Raw genomic sequence first — 20,797 nt, 5'->3', positions numbered from 1 at the left:
ATGGGGGTTCCGCTGTATTTGTTGTCCAAGATAATGAAATGTTTCTACGCTTATGTGCAAGGGGTTTATTGTTGTGTGCTTGAATAAAAAAAACAAGAATTGTAGAATTTCTTTTTGTTTCTGAATTTTGGAACGTTAGCAGTCTATATGTTTTTGGTTTACAGTGGAACCCCCTTTTTACAGGGCCTAGCATTGGAAAAAGTGAGTTCAGCTTACAAAGGCGGGGGTCTGGGGGCCGCAGGAGGCCCCCAGTGGGGGTTCGGGGGACAATTTGAAGATTTTTGTGAGATTTTTTACCTAAAATGACCCCCCCCAAAGAAGATTGAGCAACTAAATTATGCCTTCACCAACAAGCAAAACACAGACAGAAAACAAGAAAACTGACAATCTTGTGTTATTTGGCCTGAAAGTGCCATTGCCACTTCCAGGAATACCTGGATTCTTTGTCACTGAATGGCTGACCACGTTCAACAATGTCGCTTCAAGACATTATTTCAAGTCTAGAGCCACAAAACACCGGCACAAAGCATGCTCGCGCGATGCCAGAGGAAGTGCGTGCTCAAGCAAACTGTCAAACCGATTGAGAATTGAACCGAACGGCGCACAAAACGAAAGCTGGGACTGTTTGGGTTTACCGTTTGGGAATAGCATTTCGGTGTACACCAAATCGAGTTCCGTGTACTGGAGATGTTATTTCGGCGTAAAGTACGCCGAACGGCTTACAATGCTAGGCCCTGTTTTTAAGACCTTCAACAATCGGAGAAAATCAGGTCTTAAAAAGGAGGGAGTCTTAAAATGGGGGTAATTTTACAGAGGTTAGGAACAGAAAGTCTGAGAAAACAAGGTCTTAAAAAGGAGGGAGTCTGAAATTGGGGGTCTTAAAAGGGGGGTTCCACTGTACTGTTGTGTGCTTGTACCAACCTGAACGTGGCGATGGTCTCGACGTGACATTCAAAGGTGGAGGAGTTGGGCTGAAGCTTGTTGAACCAGTACTTTCTCTGCGCCTTTTTGCTCAGCGCCATTGACCAAGGCTCTGTCACAAATCAAGACACAAATAAGCATTCAGTCATAAATCAGTAACAGTGGACCCCTCTTTTACGATACCCTTCCCCAACTCTAAGAACACCCCCTCCAACCTCTCCCCCCACTCATTACCCTAGTTCTCCACATTTTCTATCAATAAAGTCAGCAAATTTATATTCGTTTTAAGACTCCCTTTTAAGAGTTGCTTGTCTTAGATTTTGGGAGTCATAAAAGGCGGGGCTTCACTGTAACACAGCCACCAAACACAAAACAAAAAAGTAAAACAAGTATAATGCTTCTTGCATTACAAAAGAGAACTGAACCTTCTGTGACTCCAGAGTAAAACATTCTGTAAATCCCAAGAGGATCTAAAGTGAAAGAAATGTTTATGACTTAGAATTTCATCAAACTATACATAGATAAGAGTCCAAGTGCGACTTCTTCAAAGTGGATGTTTTTAGGGACTTGTTTAGATCAACTAATCCGGCGTGTAACTGAAAAAAAGACCACAGAATATTTTTGCAGAATACTGGAGATGAGTAGCTTCATATCTGCAGAAATAATTTTGCCAAGAAACGCAAATAATAAGCTCTGTGTGCCGCTTAACTTTATGGATATTAAAACTTGCATGTATAAGCCTTTTCCATGTGTTACCTTTGACAGTTTTGATAAGGTCAAGGCCAGTGGGATGAAAGAAGTTGCCGGAGTGAACCTTGAAGCAAAGTCGTGGGTGATTGGCTGAACCTTTCACCGCTTTCATCTCCAGTCTGTGTGACACACGTAAAAATCTTCAAGCAGTGTAAGAAATCAGCCTTAGTGTCAGAAAACACACAACAGTCAGAAAAAGCATTAACGATATTAATCATACAAACTTAAATAGCAGTAATATGTATGTCTGAGACTGAGAAGTATTCTTTCAAGACTACTCAGTAAGGCCTGCATTATTACACATACAACTGGACTTGTACACTCTCATCTCTCGAAACAAACACACAACAAGAAGAGCAAACGCTCGATCGAGTCACTTTCGCAGTTCTGAATATTATATGAGGCATCAGATGGACAGGAAGAAATTGCTATTCACAACACAATGAGTCACGTTCACATAAAATTTGAGCCCGGTCACTTTTATAGTTTCCGAGAAAAGCCCAACGTTAAGTTGTGTGTTGCCGAACAGAAAAGGCTAGTTATCTCCCTTGTTTTTCTGATAACGTTCGTAAAAGGCTACAGATGTAAATACTTTGATGTAAAGAATAATCCTACAAAGTTTCAATCACATCCGATGAACTTTGTCAAAGATATAAAATGTCTAATTTTTCCTTTGACGCTGACCTGTGACCTTGAAAAAGGTCAAAGGTCAACGAAACCATCGTTAAAGTGTAGAGGTCATTGGAGGTCACGACTAAACAAAATATGAGCCCGATCGCTTTGATAGTTTCCGAGAAAAGTCCAACGTTAAGGTGGTGTCTACGGACGGCCGGCCGGACGGCCGGCCGGCCGGACAGACTAACACTGACCGATTACATAGAGTCACTTTTTCTCAAGTGACTCAAAAAGCAAACACACAAACAAACCAACCAAAACAGTAGTCACTAAAACGAACTAGATATATGTATGTTATGCAGTGTACGCTGAATTGGGGCAGGGTAGCTTAATTGGGGCCTGGTAGCTCAGTGGGTAGAGCACTGGACTTGTTATCCTTGGGTCCCGGGTAGCTCAGTGGGTAGAGCACTGGACTTGTTATCCTTGGGTCCCGGGTAGCTCAGTGGGTAGAGCACTGGACTTGTTATCCTTGGGTCCCGGGTAGCTCAGTGGGTAGAGCACTGGACTTGTTATCCTTGGGTCCCGGGTAGCTCAGTGGGTAGAGCACTGGACTTGTTATCCTTGGGTCCCGGGTAGCTCAGTGGGTAGAGCACTGGACTTGTTATCCTTGGGTCCCGGGTAGCTCAGTGGGTAGAGCACTGGACTTGTTATCCTTGGGTCCCGGGTATCTCAGTGGGTAGAGCACTGGACTTGTTATCCTTGGGTCCCGGGTAGCTCAGTGGGTAGAGCACTGGACTTGTTATCCTTGGGTCCCGGGTAGCTCAGTGGGTAGAGCACTGGACTTGTTATCCTTGGGTCCCGGGTAGCTCAGTGGGTAGAGCACTGGACTTGTTATCCTTGGGTCCCGGGTAGCTCAGTGGGTAGAGCACTGGACTTGTTATCCTTGGGTCCCGGGTAGCTCAGTGGGTAGAGCACTGGACTTGTTATCCTTGGGTCCCGGGTAGCTCAGTGGGTAGAGCACTGGACTTGTTATCCTTGGGTCCCGGGTAGCTCAGTGGGTAGAGCACTGGACTTGTTATCCTTGGGTCCCGGGTAGCTCAGTGGGTAGAGCACTGGACTTGTTATCCTTGGGTCCCGGGTAGCTCAGTGGGTAGAGCACTGGACTTGTTATCCTTGGGTCCCGGGTAGCTCAGTGGGTAGAGCACTGGACTTGTTATCCTTGGGTCCCGGGTAGCTCAGTGGGTAGAGCACTGGACTTGTTATCCTTGGGTCCCGGGTAGCTCAGTGGGTAGAGCACTGGACTTGTTATCCTTGGGTCCCGGGTAGCTCAGTGGGTAGAGCACTGGACTTGTTATCCTTGGGTCCCGGGTAGCTCAGTGGGTAGAGCACTGGACTTGTTATCCTTGGGTCCCGGGTAGCTCAGTGGGTAGAGCACTGGACTTGTTATCCTTGGGTCCCGGGTAGCTCAGTGGGTAGAGCACTGGACTTGTTATCCTTGGGTCCCGGGTAGCTCAGTGGGTAGAGCACTGGACTTGTTATCCTTGGGTCCCGGGTAGCTCAGTGGGTAGAGCACTGGACTTGTTATCCTTGGGTCCCGGGTAGCTCAGTGGGTAGAGCACTGGACTTGTTATCCTTGGGTCCCGGGTAGCTCAGTGGGTAGAGCACTGGACTTGTTATCCTTGGGTCCCGGGTAGCTCAGTGGGTAGAGCACTGGACTTGTTATCCTTGGGTCCCGGGTAGCTCAGTGGGTAGAGCACTGGACTTGTTATCCTTGGGTCCCGGGTAGCTCAGTGGGTAGAGCACTGGACTTGTTATCCTTGGGTCCCGGGTAGCTCAGTGGGTAGAGCACTGGACTTGTTATCCTTGGGTCCCGGGTAGCTCAGTGGGTAGAGCACTGGACTTGTTATCCTTGGGTCCCGGGTAGCTCAGTGGGTAGAGCACTGGACTTGTTATCCTTGGGTCCCGGGTAGCTCAGTGGGTAGAGCACTGGACTTGTTATCCTTGGGTCCCGGGTAGCTCAGTGGGTAGAGCACTGGACTTGTTATCCTTGGGTCACGGGTTCCAATCCAGGCCGGGACGGACATGGGTTAACTTTATGTGCAGACTCAGATGTGGTATGCATGTCCCACCCCTGTGTCACCACAGTGATACATAAGACCTTGGTCATTCTGCAATACCTGCAGGTGGCTGATTACACCTAAACACGCAGACACCTGGGTAGCGCCACTCTTGTTGCTGCTAGCTTTCCACTGGGAGGAAGCCAACTGAATTTCCCACAAATGGGATAATAAAGAAATTAAATGAAATCAATATGATACCCTTGTCTTTAAAAAAAAATCATTAGAGTTTACAACTTGTTGCGGCAATGATCACTGGCTCGCAGTGATCGTTGACGTCTTTTGACCAAGGTGACATGGGTTTGGGTTGAGGTAACATGAGTTTTATTAAAACACACGTGCTTAGTGATCACTGCCAGTGATCAGCAAGCAATTGGCGGCGAATTGTGGCTCTGATGTGCATATTTCTGAAAGAAAGGGTATCATAAAACTGCACACAGCATAACATACACATCAGAGTTAATTGTTCGTACGTTGTGATGGCAGTTTAAAGCCAGTTTAGCTGCCTACTGTTACTTTGTCTTACGTTCAAAAGCTTGCCTTGATGTCAGGAGCGTTTACTCTGCCACAACGATTAAAAATCCTGACAGAGTGATCACTGAATATCATCCATTCTGACCTGTCAAAGATGTGAGTGGCTTCCTCCAGCTTGAAGACGTCAGGCATGATGAGGCGAGCCAGGTCTGACCGCGTCTCTTTGTGCACCGCCTTCACAAACTTGGCAAGGTTGTCCAGCCTGAAAGAGAGAGAAAAAATAGAAAGATAAAACTTCAGACATTGTCATTGAAGATTGTGAAGGATAAGTGAGAATACAACATATTCATTAGCTTCAGTGACCATAAAAACAAAAATCCTGCTGGTTCTAAGGTATCAGTTAGGTAGTGACGACGTTGCAAAAAACAAAAAAAAACAAAAAAATCACAAAATGTGATGAAACTGCTGCAAAAAGAATGTCTGCAAACTAACTGCCCTATGGTTCCTGCAAGCTGGATCCAATCATTTGCTGCAAGATTCATACAGATTTAAGCCTCCAAGCACCTAAGGGGTTTGTTTTCTTTGGGACATTTACAGCAGCCAAGGCCATTGACCCCCCTCCCCCCCAAAAAAAAAATCTTGACAAATGATAAAAATAATCAAAAAACCAAAAATCTTGACAAATGATAAAAATAATCAAAAAACCAAAAATCTTGACAAATGATAAAAATAATCAAAAAACCAAAAATCTTGACAAATGATAAAAATAATCAAAAAACCAAAAATCTTGACAAATGATAAAAATAATCAAAAAAACTTAGGTAGTGATACAAACAAAAGCTTGCATGCCATTAATCACAATAAAGATCCAAAGGCTCACACTTGCATGAGCCATAACTGATTCCTTATGATCACCTACCTTTCCCTGAAGTGCTTGTGCCTGATGTCCTTTCCACAGAGGTACATAGCGTCCATCACATGGACTGTGGTCTGCCGCCTCTGGCCCTTGCCCTGAACATACACAACTGTACATCAAGCGCCGTAACAGTGTACAGTGCTTCAAGTTGTTTGCAAAAATAGATGTCATTTTAAAATGTATCTATTTTTAAAAAAAAATTTTTTTTTTTTAGAATCATGTTGTATGACCCTTGCTAGTCAGCATCAAAAAGTAAGAGGATGGCGCATATGTTGTAAGAATCATTGGACAGTATTACAAGCAAGAAAGCCAGTTTCTCGCAGTTGCAGAAAATGATGTACAACTGGCAACAAACAGTGACACTTTATAACCAGTGCATGTGGATTTGGGTAGGTTTGCACTCATGCATCATAGCCGGTGGAAAAAAATTAACCTGATGCATAACAAACTTCAATATTAACCTGAGGCATAACAAACTTCAATATTAACCTGATGCATAACAAACTTCAATATTAACCTGAGGCATAACAAACTTCAATATTAACCTGATGCATAACAAACTTCAATATTAACCTGAATGCAATCTTCAGGGATGAACGTTGATAATGTTCAAAATCAGGAAAATCTATCTGGAGACTAGCTAGGTTGCTCTGACTTCAAAAAAAAAAAAAAGTTTTGTTCTATGATATCAACACCTTTGAGCGGTTTACAAAATCAGAAAAAAAACCACATTGGGAAATCATTTCTACATTTAAATCAGGAATTCCTGATTTCCAGATGGGATTTTTCCTTCCTGAATCTTATCCGTTTGTGCCAGTAAAACAATTCCTCTGTATCCCAGACTCACCTCCCCTTTGAGTTCCACAACAAACTCCACCTCAATCAGAGTCTGTGTCGGCAACTCCACTCGAAGGTTATCAAGTTTCCGCCATTTGCTGTTTGCTCTGCCGTCCCACCAGAACACCTGCGATTTCTGCAACAACAACAACAGCAACAACTAAACAACGGCATCCTTCTACAGTGAAAGAAATCGAAAATTTTAAAAGTAAATTTTGATTTGATTAATATACTTACCCGACTCACAACTAGCATTAACCTCTGGTTTAAGTGCCGGGACGCTGAACTACGCTTCACCCCTTAAGGGGAAGTAACCCTAAAAAAGAACAGCCTAGAACCCGCAAACTGGGTCACAGATCAAGGCCATACCGTCACGTGACTGACCACGCGAGACCGCCGCCGCCATGTTGGAAATACCTCACTCGAACGAAGCGAAACGTTCATTTTTAGGGTACCATAAAGCGGGGTAGGCGGGAGGGTATAAACGATGTGAGTCGGGTAAGTATATTAATCAAATCAAAATTTACTTTTAAAATTTTCGATTAAATTACATATCTTATCCCGACTCACAACTAGCAGATTGCTAATGAAGGAGGTGGGTAAAAAACTTACTCTACAAGTTGGAGAGAACCTGCCCTGCGGCTACCATAGCCGGAAGGGTACTGGTCCCATCCTGACGAGTACTTGCGATGTCCCGCAAGTAGAAATTTATAAACACGTCTTCGGATCTCCAGTAAGCGGAATCCAAGACTTCTGCAAGTCTGCCAGACTTGAGAACGGCAACCGAGGATGCCCAGGCTCTGGTTTCATGCGTCTTAGAAGACGACTGGGGAAGGACTGACTGCCCCCCCCCCCTTTTCCTTCTTGCTGCCAGATGTACGCTTGTTTGATCAAGGTAGACACCCATCTGGCCAAAGTGGCCCTAGACAGGTCTCTGCTCCGGGCCGTATTGATGGAAATGAACAGGAGCTTCTGATCTTTTGAACGAATAGGTGCCGTACGCGACAGATAGTTGCTGATTGCTCTGACAGGACAATTTACGATATCTGGGTCACCTGGTGCTAAAATTGTGGAAAGCGGAGGAATTTTGACCAAGGGGGAGAGCTGATCTGGCCTCTGATTTTTGGCTAGAAAATCCGGACGAAAACGAAGCACGACTGAACCGTTCCTCTCGAACGAAATGTCTTTAGCGAGACCGGATAAAGCATGTATCTCACTGCTTCTCCTAGCGGTGGAAAGCAACGTAAGGAAAAGCGTTTTACGGGTAAGATTGTGGAGACTCGCTGCATGCAAAGGTTCGAAATCCCGTGACCTGAGAAACTCGAGAACCAGAAACAAATCCCAAGCTGGGACTGGTGACCTTGTCTTAGCAAAGTCCAAGGAAGCACCCCTGAGGACGCTTGCTATAACACCATCAAGAGAGATTATACGCCCCAACTGCCTAAGTGTTGAGGAAATCGCCGATCTCCTGACCCTCAGAGAGGCAGGAGACCGGCCCTGAGACGCCAACCAGGCCAAATGATTTGCCACCTGCATGGAACGGGGGGAAGTAGCGTTCACGCCATTATCCGCGCACCATTTGGACCAAGCTGCCCAATGTGAGGCATATACAGAGCTTGTGGACTGTCTGTGAGACCTTTGCACTAAGTCGAGAGTCCTATCCGATGCACCAGCGCGGCGCAGAGACGTCCTCACAGTCTCCAGCCGTGAAGGCGTAGGGACTGCGGATTGTCGTGCAGGACGCCCGTGCGCGGCTGAAGAAGTTCCCCTTTTCGAAGGTTTAGCGGAATGGGTGGCCCCACTGCGAGACGGAGAAGGTCCGGGAACCAGTGCTGAGAGGGCCACTATGGAGCCACCAGAATGAGAGACGGACGTTCCATCTCCGCCTTCCTGAGCACCTTGCCGAGAAGCTTGACAGGAGGGAACGCATAAGCCACGAGTCCCGACCAGCATATCTCCAGCGCGTTCGTTTTCCAGGCTTCCGGATCCGGAAACGGAGAAACAAACACGGGAAGTCTTCTTGAGAATCTTGTGGCAAACAAGTCGACCAGTGGCTTGTCCACCTGAGCCCACAGACGGAGTAGGGCTTGGTGAGCTATCGTCCACTCCGTGTGGATGACGGTAGCCGACCGGCTGAGAGAGTCCGCCAGAACATTGAGAGACCCTGGCAGAAACTTGGCTGAAAGAATGATATGATGCTGCTGGCACCACACCAGAATTTGACAAGTCCTGAGAGACAACGAGTGGGAACGTGAGCCGCCCTGTCTGTTCACGTAAGCAGCTACTGTAGTGTTGTCCGTGTGTAACTTCACATGGTGCCCCGTCACAGTGGGAAGGAAACTCTGAAGTGCAAGGAATACAGCCTCCAGCTCTAGCATGTTTATGTGCAACAGAGACTGTGTCTCTGACCACACACCCGAGGCCGTCAGATGGGCTAGGTGAGCGCCCCATCCCACCATGGAGGCGTCTGTGAACATGTCCTGGTCCGGGGGAGGAAGGACAATGGGAACGCCGAGAAAGAGCTGATCCTGAAACCACTGCTCTGTGGTCTGCTTGATCCAGCCCTGAATGGGGACAGAGACGTCCCAACCCTGAGAAGCTGCTTCCCATACCGAGCCGAAGGCCGCCTGAAACGGCCTCTTGGATACTCTTCCCAGGGGAACGAGTGTAGCCATCGACTCCATCTGGCCTAAGGCAGAAGCCAGAACCCTGGCCGGGGCCCGTTCCTGACACCGCAGCGATGTTAGGAGAGACAGAAGCCTGTCGACTCTCCTGAGAGAAGGTCGGACCGTCCAGGCCACGGTGTCGAACGTCATACCTAGGTACGTAAACGTTTGTGACGGAGTCAACTCCGACTTGCCCTGATTGACACAGAAACCTAGGTCTGCCGACTGACTCAAGACAAACTGAGTGTGAAGACTGCAAGACAGACGATCCTGGTGCAGAATTAGCCAATCGTCTAGATATGCACGGAAGCGAATGCCCCTCTGCCTGACAAGGGAGCACAGCTGACGAGTCACCATCGTGAAAATCCAGGGAGCCAGAGACAACCCGAAGGGAAGGGCTCTGAACTGGAAAATCTTCTCTGCCCACCTGAATCTGAGCCACTTCCGATCCGAGGGGTGGATCATGATATGAAAGTAGGCGTCCGTTAGGTCTATGGACGTTACCCAGTCTGACGGCCTGAGAGACTCCCTGACAGAGGTTGGAGTTTCCATAGTGAACCTTACCTTTCTGAGGTACCTGTTGAGAGGAGACAGATCGAGAACAGGCCTCCAACCCCCCGAGTTTTTGGGGACGACGAAAAGTCTTCCATAAAAACCCGGAGAGTTGAGGTCCAAAACCTCCTCTATAGCTTCTTTCAGAAGAAGAGAGGCAATTTCCGACTGAATTGTCGCCTTTGCCTCTGGTCTTGCTGGGAACCGGAATGCTGGAGCTACTCTGGTAAGAGGAGCTTTTCCTTCTTTCCAGAGTAGGCGGAACCCCGAACGCACTATCCCTACGATCCACTGACTGTCTACAAGTTGTAACCAGCAGGGAAGAGCCCGGGAGGGGCCACCCGCCACCAAAGGGGTGGGGGTTGTAGGGATGAGTGGTTCGGGGAGGCATCATTGGGGGTTGGGCTTTCGCCCACCCCCCCCTGGAGTTCCCGAACGATGGCTTCTTCTTAGGATAAGGGGCACCTCTGCCCCTTCCCCTATAAGAAGACTGAGAGTGCTGCGTGTTGTGGCCGCGATTAGCTGCCGAGAACGAAGCCTTGGCCTGACCCTGCTGCTTTGCCTGTGGCTTAGTGAAGCCATGCTGTGCAAACCGAGCGATCGCCAAATCCTTGGCGTTCTGGGTCTGCTTGTCTAGAGCGTCAAGCGAGGGCTGCCCGAGCAGAGCTCCCTCTGTAAAAGGAGAAGACTTGAGAGCATCCAAAGTCGCTTTCTCCTGAATCTTTGAGCCCGCCAAAAAAGAGTCCCTGCGTGTAAACACGGCGTGGGAGTAAAGGCGAGCCGCCACAGCCATCTGTTCCGCATTGACCTTAGCTAATGTGGCCAGAAGTGTCGTAACGTCCTTCACACTTGCGTCATTCCGGAATTCAAAAGGATCCAGAGAAGACGCAATCGAACGAGATAAAGTCCGAAGGAGTGTCTCAGAAAGGGAGGCAAGTTCAAGAGAGTATCTGCCTGCCTCCTCCAAACCAATGAGAGAACCTTCCGTGTAGACACAAGGTCTGTCTTGACGGTAACCATCCTCCCTAAGAGTGGACAGCTCCGGTGTGACCGGAAGAGCTGCACTCGGCAGGACAAAAGTGTTGATAAGGTTCTGAGGCCGACGGGTGAGTGAAAACCTGCGCGCAAGGGCAGGGACACTAGCATGCGGAAGTTGATCAGTGGCAAGCCAATTCTTGGCAGCCTCTGGCGCCTGACCATGAGCAGATAGGAGAGGGACAGTGCCAACCGGCAAGGAGCTCGACGTGCCTGGAACTCTTGCTAGAATTTTCGAGAGTTCATAAGCAACTAAAGGAGACTCAGAAAACTGAAAACCTTCAGCTGATGTTGGTGCTGTGCGGAAGTCACCCACCGCTGAGGGTGGGGGTAAGACGCGACCCGCAGATGAAACAACGCCGTCAGGAAAGTATTTGTAAACGACCTGTGCTGCAACAGCTAAGGACGGCTTCAATCTTGGCGGTAACTGGAAGTCACCGTCATCCTCATTGAATGAGGTAGGATCGTCTCGCTCCGACTCCACTTCCGTATGTATAGACAAGTCCGCGTGACTCACCGAGTCTTGAACCTGATCAACCGGAAGCGAGGCTGACTGCAAACCGGAAGTAGAACTTCGGTGCAGAGCCTGCATGGAGCCAACTTCCTGCCTAGGCGGAAGTGGTGACGCAAGTACACCGACGGGGGAAGTCATAGACGGCCCGTGTGCACCTTGGTCACCAGATCGATGTAAAATCGATTGCATTCCCGCGTCAACACCCCATGAGCTCCGCTTCGTATGAGTCGTTTGCCCCAGGTATGTCGAACTTTCACTCCCTGACCTATGAGGCGGGGGAGCTACTAGTTGCGGTCTATGCGGAACGCTTTCGCCAAAGAGCCTGGCTACCGGCGAACCCAACGTACCTGAGGAGAGAGCCTGCTGCGCAGGAGCAACAGTGTCCCGAGGGACCATCTCTCCGAAGCTGGCGTGCGCCAGTTCTTCCGCCCGCAAATCCGCTGACGTGACTGTGGCCGAAGGAGGCAACCGGATGCGGGAAAGTGAAGAAACATCGCCCACACCCTTAGGCAGCGAACGCAACTCCTCTCGCGTAGCCTGTAAATCAGTGGCAAGTTGCTGCTGTTGAGAAAACATGGTATGCATTTGCGAGGAGAAAGAAGAGAGAAGGGAAGAGAAATCTTGCTTATCACTTTTCTTAGACTTGGCTGAACGAGCCCTACTCCTGCTTTTAGATTCTTTCAGAACGGGTAAGGTAGGGCTTGCTGGGTTATCAATATCAACCGAAAGCGAAGCATTAGAAACCGGGTCTATGAGAGTAACCGTTGTACCTTTGGGTTTATCTTTTGCCTGACTGCTAGCGGGGGAAGAATCAGCAACTAACTGTCGAGTATTATGCTTTTTCTTCTCTTTGTCCGACATGTTGGAAACAACTCACAGAGAGTAGAACAACAACAAAGTTGACGGACACAAGGCAAAAATACAAGTAAAACAAACAAAGAACGATCTCACCAATACAGCCGTAGAAGCAGAGACCGTGAAGAAGAACCGGGGTGAAGATAAACTGCCAACCAGGCAGCAGGCTGAACGCCAAAATGCGTAGCTCGAGAGAACAACGTCCTATCGCTAGAACCGCTGAGGAAAGAGTGAGGTATTTCCAACATGGCGGCGGCGGTCTCGCGTGGTCAGTCACGTGACGGTATGGCCTTGATCTGTGACCCAGTTTGCGGGTTCTAGGCTGTTCTTTTTTAGGGTTACTTCCCCTTAAGGGGTGAAGCGTAGTTCAGCGTCCCGGCACTTAAACCAGAGGTTAATGCTAGTTGTGAGTCGGGATAAGATATGTAATTTAATTATTTTGGTGGGTATATTTCTGTTGTCTGATTGCAATTTGCAAAAGTCCTAATTTTGCTGGTGTGAAGAACTGTGCACACAGTCGAAGTTTAATGTTCAGGCTAGAACATATGCACTGTAACTCATACATGCAGACCAACACTCACATAACACAACAAGACAGACTGCGAGTCAGCCAGACACACGCACGCTCGCACACACACACACACTCACTCACACACAAACAATGTGACAAACAGAAACTTAAGCAAATGTTAATGAAGCAAACAGGTCTTGAATGTACAAAGATGTATCGTGATTGTAAACTTTGAACATAAAGACAAATACTCAATCTTCAGACCTGACTAGTGGTTATAGTCACCAAATTAGCTCATACTGCTTACCCCACAACTGAGTAAGAAGCTGCGATGCTGGTCCCCAGACACAACACACATGAAGTCGTAGACGCTCTCAATCTTGGGCAAGGTCTCAGGCGTTAGCTCTGTTGGGGAATAGTTCTCATAATCTGACTTCTCAGCCTGCAAAAAAATGACATTTTGTCAAAACAGTGGAACCTGCCATGGTGACCACCTCCAGATAATAATCACCTGGCCACAATGCCTCAAAGGACTCGCAACAAAAAATGTCCCCCCAATAAAATTCACCTTTCCATAGTGACCACCTGTCTATAGCCAACAATTTAAGTCGATTCCTTGGCTGGTTGTTATTGACAGAGTAATTTAGAGACATCAGACACGTCAAAGAAAACAACGAAATGCCAGCAAGCATTCTGATCCTGACTTGATTGAAGCAAGGTTGGTTGGTTATTATCTTTTATCGTCTCTTCATCTGATATTACTATTCGAGACCGATGCAAGTTAGTAGGCAATAACACATGAAAGAAAAGACAGGCCACTGCAATCCATGAAAAGAGTGGCAAATAACAGCTGTCATAACCAATTAAAAATCACATCTTCACTTTTCAACAGGCTCTGTAATTCAGATTATTAGCAAAAGCCATACTCACAGTGACCATCTTCTCAAATGCAGTTTTCGGATCTTGCCGCGTTGGTGCCATTCTCACTTCATCAGGAACCTGCATAGAATTTACGTCACTTCACTGATTTTGGTACACTCTCTACAAAGTACAATATTGACTTATCACAACCATCCCATCAAAAGCCACAAAGAAGAAACACAAAACAAATCACTAAAATGGTCCAGGCATATTCCAAGGTATTAGACTTTTGCCGTGAACAGACCTGGGAACCCCTGTTTTGCACTTGGAGTATTCTCAAACAAACTTTGCGTATTTTCAGAAAAATGAGCGTACTCCACACAGCATTTCAACATCCATGATTTAAACATGCTTCACACGCGTCTGCCGTCTGTCGCAGCATTAATTAAGTTTACCAATACATTTAAAGCACATGCTTCTTTCAATGTTTACTGACAAAAACTGTCATCATGTGTCAAAACACTGGATCAGCTTCGGGATGCGCTTGTGAAGAAAAGTAGTCCAGGAATTTGTTCTCGTCATATTTTTGTCTACTGACCGTACTTATCAAATTCTAGACAATCATGCGTACAAAATACGGCAAAATCGTATGGGTTCCCAGGTCTGTGTGAACCTTGGATGTTTAACGTCTGTAAGCGGACACAGCTGGGTGCACTAAAACAGAAATGCCTTGCAAGGCAACAAAGAAACAAACAGACAAGATGCAGGGATTGGACTGGTGTAAGAAATGAAAAAGCTTTCTGGCTGTTGGGGGAGCTTCAAGCCAAGATACTTCTATAATTTGGACATCAAAACTGGGCTATTTCATGTGTTTAGATTGACCAAGAAAGCGTGTTTAGCGCAGATCGGTATACACGTCTCATCCCCAAAGACGATTTGCTCAACCCCTCACCTGCCATTTCTCCAGACATTTCCTCCTCACTTCAGCCTGTCTGGTTTCGTACAAGTCCCTGCAAATTCATCATTTCAAACTGTTTAACTCATAAGCAGATTTGAACCAAGCCAGTACAATCACATTTACAGTGAAACCCTTTCATTTAAGACCTCTAAAAATGAGAAATTCTGGTCATAAAAGGGAAGGAGCTTAAAATGGGGGTACATTTACAGAGGTTATGAACAGAAAATCTGAGAAAACAAGGTCTTAAAACGGAGGGAGTCTTAAATGGGGGGGTACAATCCCATGTACAAGTTTACAGCCACAGTCAAATACAAATAAAACGACCATTTGAAACTTTATATTGATTATATAAATGTGTGTACATCACAGGTTTTTTTTGTTTTTTTTTACATCTCCATGTGCAAAAATCGACCTGGCACATAATGATCAACAAGAGGACGCTTTTCTCCCCAATTCATTCTAGTCCAAACAATCACTTACTTACTGCAACAGCCCTGCACTTGAAATCTAAAGCTGCATATAATGCTTAAAACAAAAAGCACATTTAAAATATGAAGGAGTCGAGAAAAAGAAAAGACTTACCCATTTTGAACGAAGGCCTGAATCTTTCTCAAGTTGATGATCTGTATCTTGCCAAGTCTGTAAGAAAAAAAAGCAACAAAGAAACAGAATGTGTAGGGACATATTGACCGCTAGAAAAACTTTCATGATGTATGAATAATGATGGTAGCATATGCACAAAAGCACAAATGACCGAAAAGGCTGCTGGACAAATTGACAAGAGAACACAACCATCCAACGTTGAAGAAAAAGAAGAAGACAAGAGAATACAGCAAGCATTAGGTTCAGTTCATGAAGCAGATCTATCTCTCTGTCCCTTCTAACTCTCTCAGTTTAAGTTCAGCTCACATAAAACCACTCTAAAAGTAAAACCCAAATGCCTATTTCATGTTTTTCTGTTAAAAAGTTCTGTTCCTATTAGGGAGAACTCTCTCTCTCTCTCTGTCTCTCTGTCTCTCAGTTTAAACTCAGCTCACATAAAACCCCTCCAAAACCCAAGCACCTACTTCACGTTGGAGTTATAGATGCCGGCGAAGAAGGCCTGATCTTCCAGAAGCATGTCAAGCGGAACGATGTGGTTGATGTCAGTCTCTGACGTGGCCGAGGACAGCTTGCACAGGTCGCGGTTGATCGCATCCATGTAGTCAACCACTGGCTTGGCTAGGCTGGCTCGGAACCCTTTGCACACTATGTACCTGTATCGAAACAATACAATCGTGTGCACTCCTTCACTCTTAGTATGACACCAATGAAGTATAACAAAAACTGTAATATTTATAGAAAAAAATCTTTCAAAAACACAATTAACCTGTTTGCTGCCAGGAAATGTTTGTATAAAAAACATTACCTGTATTGACAATTTACAGTGTACCCTTGATGTATAAATGAATACACCACTCACACTCACATTGTTTGTTTATTGTTTTCTGTTGTTGTTTAATGAACGGTTTGTTGCCTGTTAAAGCAAGTTGACCAGAACGTCCAAAGGGTTTAAGATAATTAAATGCAAAAGGTCATAAATAAATAATTCATTTCAGATTACAATCATGGTCTTTATTTACCAAACATAGTACATTAGTAGAACCTTGTATACTTTACATAAAGCTTGAACAAAAATCACATCAAGTGGTAAAACAAAGGATGAATGAAATCCCCGAACTGCAACAAGTTGGGACTAATACAGTGCGTGTACACTACCAACCTTTCAGAGTTTGCAGGACGACTTGTGACGGGTTTAAAAAGGGAGACTTGGTCAAAAATGAGTCTCATCAGATACACCAGCCCGACACTGAACGGTGTAAACAGGTCGAACAGCTTGCAGACAAAATGGCCTCCTGAAAAAATTCACATGTTCATGAAAGAAAGCTGCCTTGATACACACACACATTCTATACATAAGCAGACAGATATATATGTTTTTCTCTCATTCACACACACACACACACACACACACACACACACACACACACACACACACACACACACACACACACACACACACATACACACATTACACACTCACACACACACACACACACACACACACACACACTCTCTATACATAAACACAGATATGTGTTTGTTATCGCTCTCCCCCAATTTTTCATCCACATCCCCCCCACCCCCACCCCTTCTTTTTAAATGAGAAAATCAGCAAGTAACGGCCACTCACCCTCTCTGAGAATGGAGACTGCGACCAGGAACTGACACAGGTACAGCTGCTTGGACAGTATCTCCTGTATGTTCTCCTGGCCTTCCACTGAAAAACCCTACACACCAATCAGCATTAAACAACTGTTGTAACAGATCAAACTGGTGGAAAGGCCTTGGTTGTGAGAATCCGACACAGATAGCCTGCTAACATTCCAAAATCAAGATAAAATAACAAACAAGAAAGTTTAATGTTTCATTTCCTTCCCCCGAAAGCGGCGTATGGCGGGGTAAAAAACGGTCATACAAGTAAAACCCCACTTGTGCAAAAACATGAGTGAACGTGGGAGTTTCAGCCCATGAACAAAGAAGAAGAAGTTTCGTTCTGTCTGTGTTAAAATTTTTCCATTACTAACTCTTCTTTTTGTTTCTTTCTTCATGTCTTTCTTCATGGTGGTGGGAGTAAAAAATGACAACACAAACAAAAGAATAGCATGAACCATTATATCTACTGAAGGAAAAACCGAATCATGTCATTACAAAGGGTATTCAAACAGCTACTGAAAACTGAAATAAAAGTATGATGCTCCATGTATTCTTCTAATTCTTCAGTTTATAGTGATTATGTTGCCCAGAAATCCCAAAACAGACCATTCTTGTTCTTTTACATGATTAGAAAGAGCTATCATTGATGCAGATGAAGGAAAGCGTTGCAAGTCAAGTGAAGTCAGCAGTAATGTAAGAACTGAACCTGTAACTTCTGTCTTACTCTTAGCTGAAGAAAAAAACCAGTTTGAAAAACAAAAAAGATATTTCAATTTAAAAAAATTATCAGGGAAAAAAATCTAAACAAGAAGGCATAGACAACATACATACCCCATCAGCCATGCAGAAATGGAGCCCTTTCCCATTTGTACTGTTGTGAACAAACTTGATGAAGGCCTCTTGGTTGTCTGGGTTGAATATGTCTCCATCTCCATTCAAACCGCCAACACCTGGACACAAATACGCCAAAAACTGCACTTCAGTATTCTACCCACCCCAGCCAACCAACAAAGACTCGGTACACACTGACAGTTATCACAGTGAAACCACCCTTTTATTATATTTAGTCAAGTTTTGACTAAATATTTTAACATCGAGGGGGAATCGAAACGAGGGTCGTGGTGTATGTGTGTCTGTCTGTCTGTGCGTGTGTGTGTGTGTGTGTGTGTGTGTGTGTGTAGAGCGATTCAGACTAAACTACTGGACCGATCTTTATGAAATTCAGACCTGTTTACCCCTAAAACATTGCATGTGTATTTTCTGGGAGCAAAATGAGGCAAATGTGTAGTTTTGTAATTGAATGTGTAGAATTTCTCGTCGACCTATCACAACAACAAGAACAATGATTGCTACTTTTTACCACATGTATTGATTGACTGACGGAAAAATGGGAATTGCAGACAGTGCAATGAGCATGATGTTTTCCTTTCCGCGAAGACAAGGCATGGGTAGTCCTGATGATATTTTGGCAGAAAGACTTGGTTCGGCGCATTGCTCGTCTTTTTCTTTTTGGTCGGTGGCCTTTCGGAGTCATTTTCTTCACAGTTCTCATCTTCACTTTCGTGTGCTCTGCGTTCAGCCATTGTGTCGAAACGCCCGCATGGTTTGGCAGTAACGCTTTCAGTTGTGCCCGGCATTTGCTTGGAGAAGCCTATTCGGCATTAACAAGCTACAACGCAACGCCCGTGGGCGCTTTACGCGCTGCACGCAGCAAACGACTGCTGGCCGAAAACATGGATTGGAAAATGGATCGGTCAAGGGAGATGAAGAAAATTACGGATTGTGATATGCGTAGCCGAAACAATACCGTTTGCGTGCAGGGACGGGGCGGTGTGAGAGCACAATGGGACAAGGAACAGGTGTAAAGACGAAAAAGAAAAAGAAAAAAAAAAGATTTTTTTTATTTTTTTTTTTTTAAATACCGTTTGCGTAGAAAACGACAGACTTGCGTAGTTGCGTAGTATATTATTCAAATTCGTAGTTTACTACGCTCAATGTGTAGTGTAAACAGGTCTGGAAATTTGACATGAGAGTTCCTGGGTATGAAATCCCCGAACGTTTTTTTCATTTTTTTGATAAATGTCTTTGATGACTTCATATCCGGCTTTTCGTGAAAGTTGAGGCGGCACTGTCACGCCCTCATTTTTCAACCAAATTGGTTGAAATTTTGGTCAAGTAATCTTCGACGAAGCCCGGACTTCGGTATTGCATTTCAGCTTGGTGGCTTAAAAATTAATTAATGACTTTGGTCATTAAAAATCGGAAAATTGTAAAAAAAAATAAAAATTTATAAAACGATCCAAATTTACGTTTATCTTATTCTCCATCATTTGCTGATTCCAAAAACATATAAATATGTTATATTCGGATTAAAAACAAGCTCTGAAAATTAAATATATAAAAATTATTATCAAAATTAAATTGTCCAAATCAATTTAAAAACACTTTCATCTTATTCCTTGTCGGTTCCTGATTCCAAAAACATATAGATATGATATGTTTGGATTAAAAACACGCTCAGAAAGTTAAAACAAAGAGAGGTACAGAAAAGCGTGCTATCCTTCTTAGCGCAACTACTACGCCGCTCTTCTTGTCAATTTCACTGCCTATGCCGTGAGCGGTGGACTACGAGTATACGGTCTTGCTGCGTTGCATTGCGTTCAGTTTCATTCTGTGAGTTCGACAGCTACTTGACTAAATATTGTATTTTCGCCTTACGCGACTTGTTATAGTTTTAAAATCTCAGCAAATCTGAGAAAATCAGGTCTTGAAAAGGAAGGAGTCTAAAAAATGTAGGTAAATATACAGAGGTTATCAACAGGAAATTGAAAAAGGCAAGGTCTAAAGGGGAAAAGTCTGAAATTGGCGGTTTAAAAAAAAATGGGGGGGGGGGGGGGGGGGAGGGGTTCCACTGTTCTACTCTCACTTGATGACCTTTGAGGGTTTGCATGCAAGATATATATCACATTCTGCTATGCAATGCCTAGAGGACAGTTCACATGTCCGATATCATGCAACCTGGTCCACTGGTGTAGCTGTGCAATGCCTAGAGGACAGTTCACATGTCCGATATCATGCAACCTGGTCCACTGGTGTAGCTATGCAATGCCTAGAGGATAGTTCACATGTCCGATATCATGCAACCTGGTCCACTGGTGTAGCTGTGCAATGCCTAAAGGATAGTTCACATGTCCGATATCATGCAACCTGGTCCACTGGTGTAGCTATGCAATGCCTAGAGGATAGTTCACATGTCCGATATCATGCAACCTGGACCACTGGTGTAGCTGTGTAAGAGAAAACAACGAGGAGAATAAACAGATCAAAATGACAAGGGTCAATATGAAGAAAAAAAGTAAGAAGAGCATGACGAAAAAGAAGGTGATGAGGAAAAATAAAGCAAAGTAGAAATGATGAACACAACAACTAATGAAGAAGAAGAAAAAGAAGATGGAAAAAAAAACAAAAAAACCAGAAGACAAAAAAGACATGCATGCTATGCTCCTACCATAGTGCGGTTCAAACATTTCGCTGGGTCCAGCAAAAAAGTCCTCCAGCTTGAAGTCGGTTTGACCACGGAGGGTCAGACCAAAGCCTTTGCACTCCCCTTTACGGCGCCAGAGAACGTACTCACTGAACCCCCCAGGACCAGCACAGATGTCAGCAAAATACAGCAGCTCATTGCCCGTTACCATAGGTCTCTGCAAAGCACAGGGTATAAAAGAGTCAGCTAAAAAATCATGTCCAGTGGTACCTGCCATAAAACAGGCATGGGAATTCCAAAATAGAAAAAACTCTGAAAATAGGCCGAGGTTTAGGGGCCGCCTATGCCCGTTGGGGGGACAAGAGGGGCAAAGCGCCCCGGAAGGAAAATGAATGTTAGCATTTTAGACCAATATTTTGATAGTTCTTGTGTAAGCAAATAATGGATAGAGAGACAATAGTATACATATAATTTA

At 45.1% G+C, this 20,797-nt stretch overlaps 1 protein-coding gene across 2 annotated transcripts in view; it reads right to left on the bottom strand.

Annotated features, from left to right (window-relative positions):
• LOC138952410 (cap-specific mRNA (nucleoside-2'-O-)-methyltransferase 1-like) overlaps positions 1–20,797 on the bottom strand; it is a 38,367-nt gene that overhangs the window by 5,536 nt on the left and 12,034 nt on the right. For both annotated transcript variants that reach the window (XR_011451366.1, XM_070324075.1), the window contains exons 8-21: positions 20,347–20,539; positions 17,670–17,788; positions 16,816–16,912; positions 16,345–16,477; positions 15,650–15,838; positions 15,165–15,221; positions 14,577–14,634; positions 13,694–13,762; positions 13,071–13,205; positions 6,641–6,766; positions 5,797–5,888; positions 5,023–5,139; positions 1,678–1,790; positions 922–1,033 (exon numbers count right to left, since the gene is read on the bottom strand). Coding sequence is in view for 1 of the 2 variants with exons in the window: in XM_070324075.1 (XP_070180176.1) it covers positions 922–1,033; positions 1,678–1,790; positions 5,023–5,139; positions 5,797–5,888; positions 6,641–6,766; positions 13,071–13,205; positions 13,694–13,762; positions 14,577–14,634; positions 15,165–15,221; positions 15,650–15,838; positions 16,345–16,477; positions 16,816–16,912; positions 17,670–17,788; positions 20,347–20,539 (1,610 nt within the window). In the remaining variant the exon portion in view is untranslated. The remainder of the gene's footprint in view (positions 1–921; positions 1,034–1,677; positions 1,791–5,022; positions 5,140–5,796; positions 5,889–6,640; positions 6,767–13,070; positions 13,206–13,693; positions 13,763–14,576; positions 14,635–15,164; positions 15,222–15,649; positions 15,839–16,344; positions 16,478–16,815; positions 16,913–17,669; positions 17,789–20,346; positions 20,540–20,797) is intronic.

Source organism: Littorina saxatilis, linkage group LG17 (assembly GCF_037325665.1).
Source record: "Littorina saxatilis isolate snail1 linkage group LG17, US_GU_Lsax_2.0, whole genome shotgun sequence".
In the NCBI taxonomy this organism is placed as follows: domain Eukaryota; kingdom Metazoa; phylum Mollusca; class Gastropoda; order Littorinimorpha; family Littorinidae; genus Littorina; species Littorina saxatilis.
This window is presented reverse-complemented; position numbering and strand designations above follow the sequence as displayed.